Source organism: Equus caballus, chromosome 2, assembly GCF_041296265.1.
Source record: "Equus caballus isolate H_3958 breed thoroughbred chromosome 2, TB-T2T, whole genome shotgun sequence".
In the NCBI taxonomy this organism is placed as follows: domain Eukaryota; kingdom Metazoa; phylum Chordata; class Mammalia; order Perissodactyla; family Equidae; genus Equus; species Equus caballus.
In genome coordinates this window covers 18828336-18845483 of record NC_091685.1, presented here as the reverse complement: position 1 = coordinate 18845483, position 17148 = coordinate 18828336, and the positions used below count along the sequence as shown (strand labels likewise).

Here is a 17148-nt window from a genome sequence, read left to right as displayed (position 1 = left end):
AATTGAAACGGATCTCAGGTCAGGTATATATCTGATGGGGGCTAGGAGTGGGGGGAGAAGGGAGAACTGGAACACTTGAACTAAAGCAGTAAGTTGTGAGACTTTAGGAATTCTCTCCAGAGTGGGTGATCCTGGGGCCAGGGGGCAGTTAACATTTTCTGGGGAAAAACTTATGCAAAAGTCCTGAAGCAGAGCAGGAATTTGGCAGGCAAAAACAGAGATGGGGTGGAAATGGTGTCATTCCCAGAGAAAGGAATAAAAAAATCAAAGAGACTGGGATGGCAGGACTTTTCCTGGAATACACTGGAACAGCAAACTCTTGGTTGGGGCATTCGGCAGGGAATTTTGGACAACGAGGCTGGGAAAATTGGAAGCCTGGACTTCTCTAAACGTTTCTAAGAGCACACCACGTAAAAGAAATTTTCAGCCCAAACCCCAAACAAATATTCCTTTATTTGCAAGTTATTTATAAGTGCAACTGCAGTAATATTATGCAGTTTATTCACATTTACTCACAAAAAAAAAGAAATTAAAAAAGATTACATAAAAAAATAGAAATATTCTGGGGCCAGCCTGGTGGCGCAGCAGTTAAGTGCGCACAGTCTGTTTCGGCGGCCCAGGGTTCCCAGGTTCGGATCCCAGGTGCGGACATGGCACTGCTTGGCAAGCCATGCTGTGGTAGGCATCCCACATACAAAGTAGAGGAAGATGGGCACGGATGTTAGCTCAGGGCCAGCCTTCCTCAGCAAAAAGAGGAGGGTTGGCAGCAGATGTTAGCTCAGGGCTAAGCTTCCTCAAAAAAAAGAAAGAAAGAAAGAAAAAAAACAAATTCTAGTATTTTCTTCCCACACCCCCAGTGCATCATATCACACACACACCACTTCGGAGGCACTGCTATAGTCAAAGGGAGCCAATGGAGGTTCTGAAACAGAAGAGGGGCCTGGTCCCTGTCGACTTTCCCGAATCCGCAAACTTGAGAAGCAGAGACATCAACAACAGTGAGTGCCTTCCACGTGCCTCGATGATTCACACATTAAATCCCCAAAGCAATCCGACGCTGCACGTACCATTACTATCTTCTAAGATAATGTTTTTATCTTAAAATGAGGAAACTGAGGCATGGTGAGGTTAAGAACCTTTCCCAGGGTCACGCAGAAGAGGCGGAGCCAGAATTCGAACCCATCCGGCCTGGGTCCACAGTCTATGAGCTTAACCACTACTGGGGGTTGGCTGTTTTCTCCCCGTGTGACCTTGAGCAAGTCCTTCACCAATCAGCGCTGTCGTGAGAGCGCCAGGCCGCAGCAGAAACCCACTGACTGCTAGGCCTCCTCCCACGCGGGGGTCTAGGGGAGGTCAGCTTATCCGCGAAGGCCCCAAAGGCCCGCGCAGGCGCAGAAGATGGGCTTCGTTTCTATGGTTTCCGGGGGCGAGACGGCGGAGGGAAGGTCGACTCCCGGCGTCGCGCTGCAAGCGTCGCGCTGCGAGCGTGCTTTGCGGCAGGCCTCCGCGTCGCGGGCAGATCGTCCAGGAGCGGCGGCAGTCCAGCTTTGAAGCAAGGGCATCGCGGCTGAACGGTAGGGCGTGTGTGTGTCCGCGAGGCAATTTAGCCTAAGGAGCTTCTTTCCGAGATTTTTCAAACAAATTTCCTCTTGGCCTCCTGGATGTTCGTTTTCCCTGGCCCGAACTCTGGCGTGTTTTCGGCTTTCCCAGACCCCTTCACCCTCACAACCTGTGTCACCGAAGCCTGCAGACCGCCCCCTCTCTCCTGTCTTTACAGATTAATTCAGCTTTCTGCCACACTAAGGCTTTGGCCTTCTGTTTCTTAACCTGAAGTGCACGCTCCTGGTCCCGGCTTTCAAGGCCCTGCGTGATTTCGCCCCCGCCAACCTCTTCAGCTCCTTTCGGGCCTCTTCCCGGCATGCACTCTGCGCTCCGGCCACGTCTGGGTGCTCAGTGTCCCCCAGACATACCCAGCACCTCCGCTGTAGCCCGTGCTGTGCCCCGCTGGATCACTCTGCCCACTGATCTCCACTTGGCAAACAGCCCATGCGAAAAGGCATTTTCCAGTCTCCTGGGCGCAGCGGGTGCTTCCTTCTTCCAGCTCTTTACCCTTTTGTGTTCCTTCCATTGGGTTCCCAGTTCCCTGTGTGTGTTTGCATTCTAGTGCTACGCTCCAGTTGCTTCTTTCCCCCCCCATCCCAGTGCCTGGAATGTTATTCCCCAGTAAATGACTGAAAGGATGGGTAGAAAATTTAAAAATTAAATTCACCTGTAAATCTAGTTCATACAGAACTATATTGATTTTGTGTGTGTGTGCTTCCAGTCTTCTTTTACAGACATTTTTTCTTTGGCTTACTACATATACAAACACTACAGTTATTGTAGTCCCTTTTTTCATTTAACATTGAGATATGTGTTCCTTGTATATTACCCTTTTTTCCCACTGTCTATCATATTCTACAAAGTTGGTACCAGATTTAATTACCCATTTCCCTGTTGTTGCACATTTAAGTTGTTGGATTTTTTTTCCCAGTAAACAGTTTTGAGCCCCTACCTGGTCACTGCCCTCATGGTGCTCATTGTTCAGTAGGGGAGACAGTCAAGTAAACAGTCCGTTGTGTGCTGTGCAGAGTACTCCTATGGGAAGTTTCGGATGCTCTGCTGACACAGGAGGGACACCAGTTTCGGGATGGCTTCTCAGGAGAAGTGTCATCTAAGTTGATATGGATAGGAAAATGTAAAGAAATGTTTTTGTTTACAAAAACAAATGCTTGTGCTTTTTTGTTCTTTTCAGTTATATCTTCAGATCTATCTCAAAGAATTGGAATTAGTGAGTCAAAACATAAACGCTCTTTTTGCCTTTTGATAAAAATGACCCTGTCAATATAGAGAGGATTTTTTTTGTTTGTTTTTTAGTTCTGGTTCTCTTTTCCTTGGGTTTTGTGAAAGCACAGAGATTGCTCATCCACCATAAACTGGAAGAACCTGTCTCATGAAAAAGTTTGGTGAGAAGAAATTGGGAGAATACTATAAAATATCTTTCTAGAGGGCTGTTTATCATAATCATCTCATTTTTCTTAGAAATTTCTCATTTGATTGCACTTTTATGCCACTATTTCTTTTTTTGTCTTCCATTTCAGCCATGCCTTTCTTTGATGTGCAGAAAAGGCTGGGCCTTAACTTAGATCACTGGATGACAATACAAAGTGCGGAGCAGCCTCACAAGATTCCAGGTCGATGCCATGCTTTTGAAAAAGAATGGATAGAATGTGCACATGGAATCGGTGGTATCCGCGCAGAGAAAGAGTGCAAGATAGAATTCGATGATTTCGTAGAGTGTCTGCTTCGGCACAAGACGGTGAGGAAGTGATGGAGATGGGAGCTGAATTACTTCCTTGTTTCTTTGGGACTACTTTTCAGTGTTTTTAATTGGCCATTGGGCAGTGGCTTGCTTAATGTGAATTGGCAAAATTTTTCTGGTGAAACACCTTCTCTCCTTAAATACCATGTCAAGGAAGTTAAATGCCTCCAGATCTGAGGCGGGCCTAGTGTTCCTCAGTGTTCTTCCGCTTCTTCTCACATGTTTTCCTTCGCATTGCACCCTGCTCTAGCCACCGGGTTAGAAATTGCATGTGTGTGTATATTTCCATTTTTGCTTTAGGCTATAAAGCAAAGAATATCATCCAGCCTTGGATGTTTGTCCTTGAAAGTCTTTGTGTGAAAATCTTTCAAATTCATTGAACCCCTGCAGAGGAAGAGGTTAAAACCCTGCAGATCTATTCCATTGAACCTGATAGAGCAATCTCTGGATGCATGTCTACTCTGGAGAAGATGGAGGTGTTAAGGAGATTACCTTAGGTGTGCCTAACCAAAGCTGCAGGGGGAGAAAAGGATGTTAACAGCATGGTGTCTACCTCCTCAAGAGCTGAATGATTTGTATAACATGTAGAGCCCTCTTTTTCCCTTCCAGAAGACATCTTTGGTTATGGGCTGTCATTTTGCCTATTTCTGTGTTCCAGATAAAACAAATAGAAATGTTCTTATTAATGCCCAACTCCGTGGAGTTCAGGGAGACAATTTGGATTTTCAGTTAAAGTTATCACAAAGTTATCTGTATGAAAAATTTAAAATTTCTTTTAACATCTGCCATTGGCATTTGGATATAATGAAGTCAAACTTGGAAGGAATGAGAAGGTGTCAGGTAATAATTTTGTATTGATCTCTGCAGAATATTGATCATAAAGTGAGTAATATTATAGTATTACTGAGGGACAGTGAGTGGGCCATTGTTGGCCACCTACCTGCTATTTAGTTAACAATGTGTCTTAATGTGGGCCCCAGTTACTCCTTGCTCAGATTAAGTCTTTACTCATCGTGGAAAATTTACACCAAGAAGAGGCAATGTGGTGAGGTGGGAAGTACATTGGATTGGGCGTTAGGAGAGCTGAGTTTTGATACTGGTTCTACCACCGTTTTGTGACTTCCAGCAAGTCACCTCCCTTCTTGTCTCGGTTTCCTTATCTGCAAATGTTAAAGAGTTGCTCTAAGGTCACTTCCTCATTTTGTGAATTTATGAATAGATATTCAGTACCATTTTAAAGGTCACCCTAAATGATAGATACTTCCCCTTAGGTGAAGAAGCTAGTGAATCAAGGAATTAGAATCAAGCACTGTTTTAAGTTCTTAACATGTAATAATGCATTTATTTCTCACAACAATCCTGTGAGATGCTTTACTGTTACTTTTCTCACTATACAGTTAAAAACTTGAGGCAAGGAAGAATTAAAGCCATTGCCTAGGGTCATACAGCTAGGAAGTGGTGGAACTGGGATTTCAGTCTAGCAGTGCTGGCTCCAGAGCCATGCTTGTCTCCACCACAGTGAGTGGTGATGAGTTCTAACTCGGAGAAAGACTTCATGTGTGGTGTTGTGATAGCTCAACCATGACTAGTCCTCTGTTGGGAGACTCTTTAATAGACAAGTGTTAAGAATGCAGTCTTTTAAAAATGGTTAATGTTTATATCAGTATTCAGGATACACCTACAGTTTCTTCTACTGAAGTTAGGTCCTGACTAATTCTTTAAGGTTAATGTGATGTTTAACTGAATATACTAACTCTTCATGCCTTTGTGAAAACTTAGTCATTCACTCAAAAAATATTTATTGGGACACCTATTATGTCAGGAGCTATTCTAGGCATTAGGAATATATCAGTAAGCAAAACAGCAAATAGTCCCTGTCCTGATGGAGCTTAAAGGTGGCGGGGGCGGGGGGGGGGCCGGCCCCGTGGCGGAGTGGTTAAGTTCGCGCGCTCCGCTGCAGGCAGCCCAGTGTTTCGTCGGTTCGAATCCTGGGCGCAGACATGGCACCACTCATCAAGCCACGCTGAGGCGGCGTCCCACATGCCACAACTAGAAGGACCCACAACCGAGAATATACAACCATGTACCGGGGGGCTTTGGGGAGAAAAAGGAAAAAAGTAAAAATCTTTAAAATAAAAAAAAAAGGAGGGAGGTGGCCGGAAAATCAACGAGTTAAAAAATAGTGTGTCAGGTGTTGATAAGTGCAATGCAGAAAATAAACAGAAGGATGGGAGACACTGGGTGTGGGGGCTAGGTGGATGCTCTTTTAAATAGGGTGGTCAGAGAAGAGCTCAGTGATAGAGGACGTTTGAGCCATGTGGATGTGAGGGAAGATGTTGCTGGCAGAGGAAACAGTGCAAAGGTCCCTGAGCTGGAGCAGAGAGCATGGGGAAGGGTGTTAAGACATAAAGTCAGAGAAGTAGACCTCATAAGTAATTATAAGGAAGAATTCTGCTTTTTGTCTCAGTAAGATAGCAAGCCATTGGGTTTTGAGCAGAGGAATAATGCAATCAGCATTAGCAAGTCTGTTTTCTGCATCACAGGATCCATGTGAATTAATGGTTCTCTCGATCTTGTATAGCGTGGCCTTCATTTCTTGGGAATGTCCTATCTGAAAAGAGGCAGAACTGAGGGCCCAAAAGTGACTAGCAGCTGAGCACGTCCTTATTTCGGTGTGGTAAACAGACATCATGTTGGCTGTTTCTGCTTCATTCATACCTATGAACAGCCGCCGGCAGCAGTGCCACCTTCACGTAGACAGGTCAGGAATATGTAAGCTGTGAGGTGATCTCAGCTTTTAACATTTTAAAAGATTTTAGTGTGCATAAGTATGCCTCTTAAAGGTTTTTGATCTGTATGTTTTTGTAAGTACTTGTGTTCCTATATATAATAGGAACGTTTCAGGTATTAGTTTTCAAGGTGGTATTATTATTTAAGAAATGTATTTGCTGGGGCCGACCCTGTGGCCGAGTGGATCCTGGGCGCGACATGGCACCACTCATCAGACCATGCTGAGGCGGTGTCCCACATAGCACAGCGAGAGGCACTCACAACTAGAATAGACAACTATGTACTGGGGGGCTTTGGGGAGAAAGAGAAGAAGAAAAAGAAATGTATTTCTTAAAGGCTTGGGAAGTGATTTCAAGTTAGTTGTTTAAAGATAGGTTTCATCTCAGAGGATTTCTAGGATGAAAATCTTCCATAGTTTAAAAAAATGAAATCAGTGAATGAAACAATGAATCCAGCTCTCACTTTCTGGTGCTTATCTCCCCCTGGTTTAAGTCCTTTGTTCCTTTGACAGATGAAACGCCTGAGTGCCATCAGGAGGCAGCGGGATAAGCTAATAAAGGAAGGGAAGTACACGCCTCCACCTCACCACTTGGGCAAGGAGGATCCTAGGCCCTGAGCAGAGCAGCTGCTGATGGCTGGAGGCTGATTTTCCTGTTCTCTTTTCTCCACTGGAAAGTTTGTGTACTGAAAACCTCTTTGTGAAAGTGTCTGAAAATAAAGGATTGCACCATCCTATTTGTTCTATTTTCTCTTGGCTTATACTTTCCCATAAGGAGATTACAATCTATTTTTTAAATTTGGAAAAATTCCTCTACTTCTGCCTTAAAAATTAGCATCTAGATAATAACAAACAGCATTTAATACACACTGACTATGTATGAGGTACTTTAAATATGTTAACTCAGGTAAGAAGTTAGTGTTCTTTAGTGCTTACATTCTGGTTTATTTTCCGTAAAGCACGGACTTGGCCTGGGAGGGGGAGGCGGCGGAGAGACTGGTTGTGTTTACTATAAGATCTATGAAGTCTAACTTTAAGGCTAAGAAGATGCCAAGTTAGATAACTTTATTTTGAAGAAACAATGCCGTTGTTTCAATTTGCTACCTTATATCAGTGGTATGTTAGTATTTCTAGTTGATGTGTTTAGAAATAAGTTTTTAAAAGAAAAGTCCAGATGCAGATGGGAAGGTGAACATTAGAAAATTAGTGTGTGTTGAGAATATAATTGAAACCTCAGAAATCCTGCAGCGTCTCTTTTCCACCTTTTTTTATTGTGGTAAAATACATAAAATTTACCATCCACCGGTTTTTAGGTGTACAGTTCAGTGGTATTAAATACCTTCACATTGTTGTGCAGCCATCACTACCATCCACCTCCAGAACTCTTTTCATCTTGCAAAACTGAAACTCTGAACGTTGAGCTAACTCCCCATTTCCCTCTCCCCGCGGCCACCATTCTGCTTTCTGTCTCTGACTTTCACTACTCTAAGTACGTCACATAAGTGGAATCATAGAGTATTTGTCTTTTGTGAGTGGCTTATTTCACTTAGCATAATGTCTTCAAGGTTCATCTATGTTTTAGCAAGTGTCAGAATTTCCTTCCTTTTTAAGGCTGAATAATATTCCGGTTGTGTGTATCTACCACATTTTGCTTATCCATTCATCCCTCAGTGAACACTTGGTTTGCTTCCGTGTTGTAGTTATCGTGAATAATGGTGCTGTGAACATGGGTGTACAAATACCTCTTTGAGACCCTGCTTTCAGTTCTTTTGAGTATATACCAGAAGTGGAGTTGCTGGATCATATGGTAGTTCTATTTTTAACTTTTTGAGCACTCGCCGTACTGTTTTCCACAGTGACTATACCATTTTACATTCCCACCAGTAGTGCATAAGGGTTCTAGTTTTTCCACATCCTGGCTAATACTTGTTAGTTTGTGGGTTTTGTTGTTTTTCATTTGTTTGTTTGTTTTTGTGGTTAGTAGCTATCTAATGGGTGTGAAGTGGTATCTCATTGTCGTTTTGATTTGTATTTCCCTAATGATACATAAGTGATGTTGAGCATCTTTCATGTGCTTATTGGCCCTTTGTATACCTTCTTTGGATAGCTGTCTGTGCAAGTCTTTTGCTTATTTTTAAATCAAGTTTTTCTTTTTTTGTTATTGAGTTTTAGGACTTCTCTGTATATTTGGGATATTGATTCCTTATCAGATATATGGTTTACAAATATTTTCTCCCATTCTGTGGGTTGCCTTTTTACTGTGCCAATAGTGTCTTTTGATGCACAAAATTTTAAAATGTTCATGAATCCGATTTGCCTTATTTTTTCTTTTGTTGCCGTAGATGTCATATCCAGGAAATCATTGCTGAATTCAATTTTGTGAAGCTTTCTCCTGTGTTTTCTTCTAAGTTTTATAGTTTTAGGTCTTACATTTAGGCCATGGGTCCATTTTGAGTTGATTTTTTTACGTGGTGTCAGGTAAGGGTCCAACTTCATTAATTTTGTGTGTGACTATCCAGATTTTCCAACACCTGTTTGTTGAAAAGACTGTCTTTTCCTCATTGAATGGTCTTGGCACCCTTGTCAAAAATCATTTGATGATATGTGCAAGGGCTTATTTCTGGACTCTAATTCTGTTCTGTTGGTCCATGTGTCTGTCTGTATGCCAATACCACCCTGTTTTGATAAAATCAGTAAATGTGAGTCCTCTAGCTTTGTGTGTCTTTTTCAGGATTTTTTTTGGCTATTCAGAGTCCCTTGAGATTCTATATGAATTTTAGGATGAGTTTTTCTCTCTCTGCAAAAAACTTTGGGATTTTGATAGGGGCTCCATTAAATCTGTAGATTGCTTTGCGTAAGAATTAACAGCTTAACAATAAGTCATCTAAACCATGAGCGTGGGATATCTTCATTTATTTATGTCTTTAATTTCTTTCAACAGTGTTTTGTGGTTTTTGTACAGCCTTTCTCCTTGGTTAGTTCCTAAGAATTTTTTAATGCTATTTTAAATGGAATTGTCTTTGTAATTTCCTTTTCAGATTGTTCATTGTTAATCTTGCAGCATTTTGAGTCATAAATGTCAGCTGTAGGGCTTGACTGTAAGATTCTCAAAAGGGAAAGTACGTAGTGTCCTCGTCTCAAAATTGGTAATATGAGCTTTAGCATTTGAGCAGAGTGCTCCTTATTTCTTGTGTTATAGGGCAAATCTTTAGCCAAGCAGCATTTTCTTAAACTATTTGCTAATCAATCACAATGGAGAAACCAGCTGGAGTCCTTCCAGCAAGATCTTGTGCTGTGACCACATGTTAGGTTGCTTTATTGTGCTCTGTACACATAAACTTTTCTCAGGTTTTTTAGGTCCAAATGGCCTTCAGTGCATACATATTTTTGGAAAATAGAGAGGCCAATTGGAAATGCCAGACAGGAAAGCAGAATATTAATCAAGGCTTAATGTAGGTACATGCCCTTTCATTCAAAGATATCTTTTATTCCTGAACTCTGGGTTGTAGAATGAAAACCAAATCCCATTAGCTTGTATTTATCTAAAGGTAAAAAATGAGTAGAAGAGAACACTTAATTGTATTTGTTGGAAAGCATTTCCTTGATGTCTTTACAGGATATCAAAAGCCTTCATTTACATCTGATACCCATAAACAGCTCTGGGAAAGCAATCCTGCCTCTTGTCTTTGTATATTTGGCCAATTTTGTGCCTTAATTGCTTTTTTGAGAAAGTAGGACAGCAATGTTAGGAGCTGGTAAAACCAAGGAGCTGGCTTCAAGACCCCTGTTCTTTGAGCAGCTTGAATAAAAACAAGCAGAGTTAAGGCTATATCTTTTTGACTATCTAGGTTGGTGCAGAAAAGAACTGAAGCTGGGGGGAGGTGGGACAGAAAGCTGTGAGGTTATTTGCAGTTGATGATCTGAAACTCTGAGAGGGCAAGTTACCTGCTCCCTCAAAACAGCATTGCCTGTTGCCCTTTCCCCTTCCTTCCCTACACTCTGGTAAAAGGACTCAACCCCTTTGGCCTATGCTTTTTAACCTTGATGCTGCAACTCAGTACATAAGGGAAATCACTGACTGCTCCGGCAACTACATTTCAATTTTTCATTTAATTTTTTTGATTAGGTAATTCATGTGGTTCAAAATTCAAAAGTTACAAAGGATATATAATGAAAAATCCTCAGTCATGTAGTTCCCCTCTCCAGAGGCAACCAGTGTTCTGAGTATTCTAGAGAGATTCTGTGCCCATATGCACACATACACTGTGTGGGTAAACAAATGGTAGCAAATTATTCACATAGTTCCTGCATTTTTCTTTCTTCCCTTACTGTATTTTCAGGAATGTTCCAAATCAGGCACATGACCCAGTTAGAGCCAATGAATGACTCTTGCTTGGAATCCTCAAAGAGAGGAAGGATGTTTCCTCTGGAGTTAATGCTGAGGAGGTTTAAGTTGTATAGATGCTTTAGATATTTTTTATTCATTCAACCGACAAATACTTACTAAGTACCCACTTTATTACAAGAAGAGAAATTTACAGGCATATTCAGTAGCCGAAGAGGAACAGCCAAATTGAGAGAAAAACTGCTTTCTGGTAATGTGAGCTTCTGCAGTAAGTCCATCCTAAGACTAGCCCTATCCCTGGACTTTGAAGTCCTATGAGCCAGTAAATTCTCCTTTTTGCCTAAGCCAGTGTTGATAGGATTATCATTACTTACAATAAAAAGAGGTCCAACTGAATAGCAAATACATCAGAGTTGCCCCATTTTACACTTGAGGAAACCAAGGCTTATAAGGGTGAAGTAACTTACCTGGTATCAAACATCTGTAAGTACTAGAAGCAGGATTTGAATCTAGGTCTGGACTTCTACTTCTGATTATATAGAAGGCCTTGAGAGACCTTTGCTACTATGATAACAAGAAAAACCTAGACAAAACAATAATTCTCCATGGGGCTAACAAAAAGTGGTATATGCGAGGAAACCTTGGACTGAATTCCAGAAAGAATTTATAGGTAACAGGACTGGTCAGCTTCCAGTCTGGGGGGCAGGCTCCTAGTGAGTGTATGGGTAAGCCTGCAATAGATGGGGAGACATTGCAGGGCTAAGGTGAAGCCAGCTGAGTCTAAGATGTCAGTATAGAATGGGAGGACAGCTTGGAATCTGAAAGAACCTCAAACACAAAAGCAAATTACCAGGCTCAACCATTCTGCCTTCCCCCCTGCTGCCTCCCCCCAAATTTTGCTGAGAGGGTAGCAGTGGAGGAGGGGCTGATAAGCATAAATAATATAGTTGTTCACATTCTTGGGGGTAATTTTGAGACCCTGTCAGAGTTGACTGCAAAGGTGAACCAAAAATATCTAGAGGTGCAACCAATCCCAACTCAAATTCTGACAAGATCAAAAAGATAGCATCTAGGAAGGTTGGGTTAATAACAGGTGAAATCAGTCTAACTAAAGTTGCAACTTAGGGGCCGACCCGTGGCCGAGTGGTTAAGTTCGCATGCTCTGCTTTGGCAGCCTGGGCTTTCGCTGGTTCAAATCCTGGGCACGGACATGGCACCGCTCATCATGCCATGCTGAGGCGGCATCCCACATGCCACAACTAGAAGGACCCACAACTAAAAATGCATAGCTATGTACCCGGGGGCTTTGGGGAGAAAAAGGAAAAATAAAATCTTAAAAAAAAAAAAAAGATTTAAAAAAAATAAATTAAAAAAATAATAATAAAGTTGCAACTTACCCCCAAACCTACTCTAAGACAAATCTAAATGAAAAGTGCCTCTAATATTTAGAGGAAAGGGTTTCTACTTTTGGGGAAATAAAACAAGTATTATACTTTATTTGCCTCTGGTCTTTTATACACAGTATCTGGAGTACAATATCAAATTGTGAGACATGCAAAGAAGCAAGAAAATGTGATCCATAATCAAGGAGAAAAATAGAACCGTTGTAAATAAATTTATTATTATAAACAAATGAAAATTCTAGAGCTGAAAAATACAATGTCTGAAATAAATTCATTGAATGAGCTTAACAGTGAAGTGGACATTGTAAAAGAAAGGATCGGGGCCAGCCCCATGGCCAAGTGGTTAAGTTCGTGCACTCCACTTTTGCAGCCCAGGGTTTCACTAGTTCGAATCCTGGGCATGGACATGGCACTGCTCATCAGGCCATGCTGAGGTGGCGTCCCACATGCCACAACTAGAAGGACCCACAACTGAAATATGCAACTGTGTACTGGGGGGATTTGGGGAGAAAAAGGGAAAAAAGATTGGCAACAGTTGTTAGCTCAGGTGCCAATCTTTAAAAAATAAATAAAATTAAAGGAATCGATGGATGTGAAGACAGATTAATAAAAATGATCAAAACTAAAGCAGAGGAAAAGATTGGAGGAAGAAAAAGTATCAGTTACCCATGGACTAATCTAAAGCAGTCTCGATATAATTGGAGTCTCAAAAGGAGAGGAGAGGGGCTGGCCCGGTGGCACAGCAGTTAAGTGCACACGTTCCACTTCAGCGGCCCGGGGTTTACTCGTTCGGATCCCAGTTGCGGACATGGCACCACTTGGCACACCAAGTCTTTAACAAATGGTACTTGGACAACTGGATATCTGTATGTAAAGAATAAAGTTGGACCCCTACTTACACCACGCACAAGTTAGAGGGTCTTTCCACAGACCCCATCCTAACACTGGATAAAATCAAGTTTCCACAAGTTCAAGGAGATCAGCCAGTAATATAAATGCCTGACAGAACAAAAATCAACTTGTTCAGAAAATAATAACAGAAGCCAGAGTGTCTACAGCTTTTATCACTCACAATATTCAATATACAGAAGATATGTATACTGTAAACAGGAAATGTGACCCATAGTAAAGGAAAAGAGCAGTCAACAGAAACAGACCCCAAGGTGACTCAGAAGTTGAATTAGTAGACAAGGACTTCAAAGCATCTATAAAAAGTATGTTCAAGGACTTAAAGGAAAAGTTGATCATAATGCGTGAACAGATGGGGAACTGTAGAAATGGAAAAAGGACCAAATGAAATTTTAAAATGGAAAATTACAATATCTAAAATTAAAAATTCACTAGCCTGGATTAACAACAAATTGGGGACCACAAGAGAAAAGATAGAAAAAAAGCCAGTAGCAGGAATCTCAAAATCATGTCCCATGAAAGAAGTCAGATGCAAGAGAGTATATATACTATATGATTCCATTCATAGGAATTTCAAGAACAGGCAAACTAATCTCTGATAATAGAAAACAAAACAGTAATTCCCTAGGAGGGGATGGGAGTTGAATAGGAGAGGAGAGGATAACTTTCTAGGGTGATGGAAATGTTCTATATCTTGATTGTAGTGGTGACTACATGGATGTACACAATTACCAAAACTCATGAAGTTGTACACTTAAGAGCTGTGTATTTCCCTGTATGTACTGGGTTAACCTAAAAGAAGGCAAGCAAAAGGGAACAGGAGAAAAAACCCCAGATGAGATAAATAGGAAATAGTGAAGTGGTATACTTAAAACCCAACCATAGTAATAATTAAGAAATAGTAAATATATGGATAAATGTAAAAGGTAGCTTTTTTTCCTTCTCTTAATGTCTCTGAAAACTAAAAAATGATGAGAAAAATTAAAGGAGACTGTGGTAGGCTGCTTCAAATGACTCCCAGTCCAGTGGTCTGTATCACCTGATATTCATGCCCTCTGTAATCCTCTTTTATTGTGTGTAGGCCTGACTTAGTAACTTGCTTCTAACAAACAATATGGCAAAAGTTATGGGATGTCACTTCTGAGATTAGGTTACAAAAAGCTGTTACTTCCGTCTTGCAGGTTCTCTCTCCCTTACTCTCACTCTCACTCTTCTTACTTGCTCACTCTGAAGAAGCAAGCTGCTTTGGACTTAGACCCCTGCCACCACCACCCTCAGTAGTAATAAAGTAACCCTCATCCAGCCAGAGGAGGATTTTGGAAGAGAGGAAACTGATGAAAGGGGTTCTTTAAACCAGTTTATGAAGTCCTAGGCAGATCCCTGAATGACCTACATGTCAAACTGAATAGAATTAGTATGGCAAATATTTGAGAACTGAATTACAGTGTGGAATACCCTGTGGGTTTTCAGATTGGTCTCTCATAACACACAAATGAAGCAGGCTAGAATAGCACCGCAAGTCTGAAAACTAAATTGTCTTTGGAATGACAGCCCACAAAATTAAGCCAGGATCTGTGCACCAAACTAAATAGGGTGACTGCCAGCTAAAACAGAAGATTTAAATAGGATCCAGAGTCTCATAACATAATACTCAAACTGTCCAGTTTTCAAGAGAAAATCACTCATCATGCCAAGAACTAGGAACTTGAATGAGAAAACATAATCAACAGATGCCAACACAAAGATAATTTAGATATTGGAATTATCTGACAAAGATTTTAAAGCAGTCATCATAAAAATGCTTCAAGGAGCAATCACAAACTCTCTTGAAACGAAATAAAAATCTCAGCAAGTAGAAAAGTATAGAAAAGAATCCATCTGAAATTATTGAACTGAAAAATAGAGTAACCAAAATAAAAAACTCACTGGATGGGCTCAGTAGCTGAATGAAAATGACAGAAGAAAGAATCAGTGAACTTGAAGATAGCATAGCTCTAGAAGAAAGTGGAAGAGAATATATTTGTGATCTTGGGTTGGCAAAGATATCTTACAAAGAATGCAGAAATCACTAACCATTAAGAAAAATTGATAAACTGGATTTCATCAAAATTAAAACTCCTGCTCATCAAAAGACACTATTAAAAAAATAAATAGGCAAACCAAGATTGGAAGAAATCTTTGAAATACATATATCTGACAAAAATCTTATGTCCAGAGTATGTGTGTGTGTGTGTGTGTGTGTGGTGTTCAATATAATTTGTAATCAGGAAAATGCAAATTAAAAATGTGAGGAGATACCACTTCACACCCACTAGAATGGCGAAAGTTTTTTAAAAACTAACACCATCAAATGTTGGTGAGAATGTGGAGCATCTGAAATTCTCTTACATTGCTGGTAGAAATATAAAATGGTATTGCCATTTTGGAAAACTGTTTTCCAGTTTCTTATAAAGTTAAACATACATTTACCAAGAAATTTCACTCCTAGATATTTTCTCAAGAAAAATAAAAATTTAACAAAGTTGTACATGAATGTTTATAGCAGCCTTATTCGTCATAGCAAAAAACCCAAATGATCTTCAATGTGGTAAACAAACTGTGGTATATCCATATAATGAAATACTACCTAGCAATAAAAATAATTATAGAAATATGCAAAAAACATGGATGAATCTTAAAATCTTTATGCTGAGTGAAAGAAGCCAGACACAGAAGGCATATTGGATGATTCCATTTATATGAAACTCAAATAAAGGAGAAGGCAGATCAGTGGTTGTGGGGAGGGAGGTGGGAAAGGGATGGACTGGGAACCAGTACAAGAGAGCCCTTTAGAGTAATGGAAATGTTCTGTAGGTTGATTGTGGTGGTGGTTGCGTGAGTGTTTATATTTGTCAAAACTCATAAAACTATATACATTAAAATGTGAGCATTTTATTTGTAAATTTTACCTCGGTTTTTAAAAACCCTTGTTTATTTGACTCCAGTGCTCACACTCTTCAAAGATATTGAAACCACATCTATCTGTATTCTCTGGTTGGAACATTATGATTTACCAATGGAAATAAAAAGTAGGTTCTGGGGCTGGCCCCAGGGCCTAGTGGTTAAATTCAGCGTGCTCTGCTTTGGCGGCCTGGGTTTGGTTCCTGGATGTAGACCTACACCGCTCATCGGCGGCCATGCTGTGGCAGTGACCCACATACAAAATAGAGGAAGATTGGCATGGATGTTAGCTCAGGACAGATCTTCCTCAAGCAAAAAGGAAGATTGGCAATGGATGTTAGCTCAGGGTGAATCTTCCTCAGCAAAAAAAATTAAGTCTGTCCTCTGAGGGACTCACAATTTAACTGTAAGTCAAAGCACAATAGGATAAATACAACTAAAGAGAAATTTTAAGACTCTGAAGAGGAGCTCTTTCCTGAATTACCCACTACTGAGGTTTGTCACTTGAGTAGGTCACTTAAACCTATCTGAATCACCATTTCCTGAAATGAAGGGTTTGGACCAGATAATTTTTATCTAAATTATCTAGCACTAAAGCTCATTGATCTGTGAACTTTCAACTAATCTAATGCAGGTTGTGTTGAGGCTTTGAAATGTGGGCAGGATTTCCACATTACTACAAGGTAAACTTGTGAGAATGGCAGTTCAGGCAGAGGGTCGCATGGGCAAAGGTGTGGTCATGAGAAAGCACAAGTTCTGCTCAGGGGAGAGCAACACCCTCATCTTCAGAATGAAGGTTAGATGTGTGTGTGGAGCAGTGGGGAGAAATCCTAAAAAGGTGGCTGGGGCCAAACTAGGGCCTTGACTGCCAGGCTGAGGAGTATTACTCAAGAGAACAGGGTTCCAGAAGTTCAGTAGACATGTCACTTGCATCGTAGCATCAAGCATCCCAAAATGCAGTATCCTGTTAGCCCAGACAGTAGAGAGAATCTGGTGACAATAGCTGCAGGAGGAGCAGCTGCATAGCGCTGAGCCCTGTTTCCCTGCTCCTGCCAGAATGAAATGATCACTGACAAGGATACCCATCATTATGTTGCCCAGTGTTTTTCAGATCAAGTCCTAGTCAGGATTCTGAATGAATGATGAGACTGAGCCTGAAAATGTAATCTATAGCATGGCATTATGAACTGACCTTGAAGGGTCCCAGCGGGAAACAGATGGCATAACAATTTAGGATGATTTGAAGAGAGTTTAATGAAGGGACTATTTATAAAGGTGTGGACAGAATGTTGAGAAACCACGAAGGAGAATGCAGTACCTTGGGACCTGAAGAGGCAAGGAGAGGGAACAGCTACTGGAAGCCAGAGACACATGGAGCTGGGGAGAGAGGACCTGAGGGAAG

General features: G+C 41.0%; 1 protein-coding gene across 1 annotated transcript; it reads left to right on the top strand.

Annotated features, from left to right (window-relative positions):
* The first annotated feature begins 1311 nt into the window (after positions 1–1311).
* NDUFS5 (NADH:ubiquinone oxidoreductase subunit S5) lies at positions 1312–6886 on the top strand. The gene is made up of 3 exons (XM_001503511.6): positions 1312–1574; positions 3141–3358; positions 6663–6886. The coding sequence occupies exons 2-3, from the start codon at positions 3143–3145 to the stop codon at positions 6765–6767; spliced, it is 321 nt and encodes a 106-aa protein (XP_001503561.1). The 5' UTR covers positions 1312–1574; positions 3141–3142; the 3' UTR covers positions 6768–6886.
* The last annotated feature ends 10262 nt before the right edge of the window (positions 6887–17148 follow it).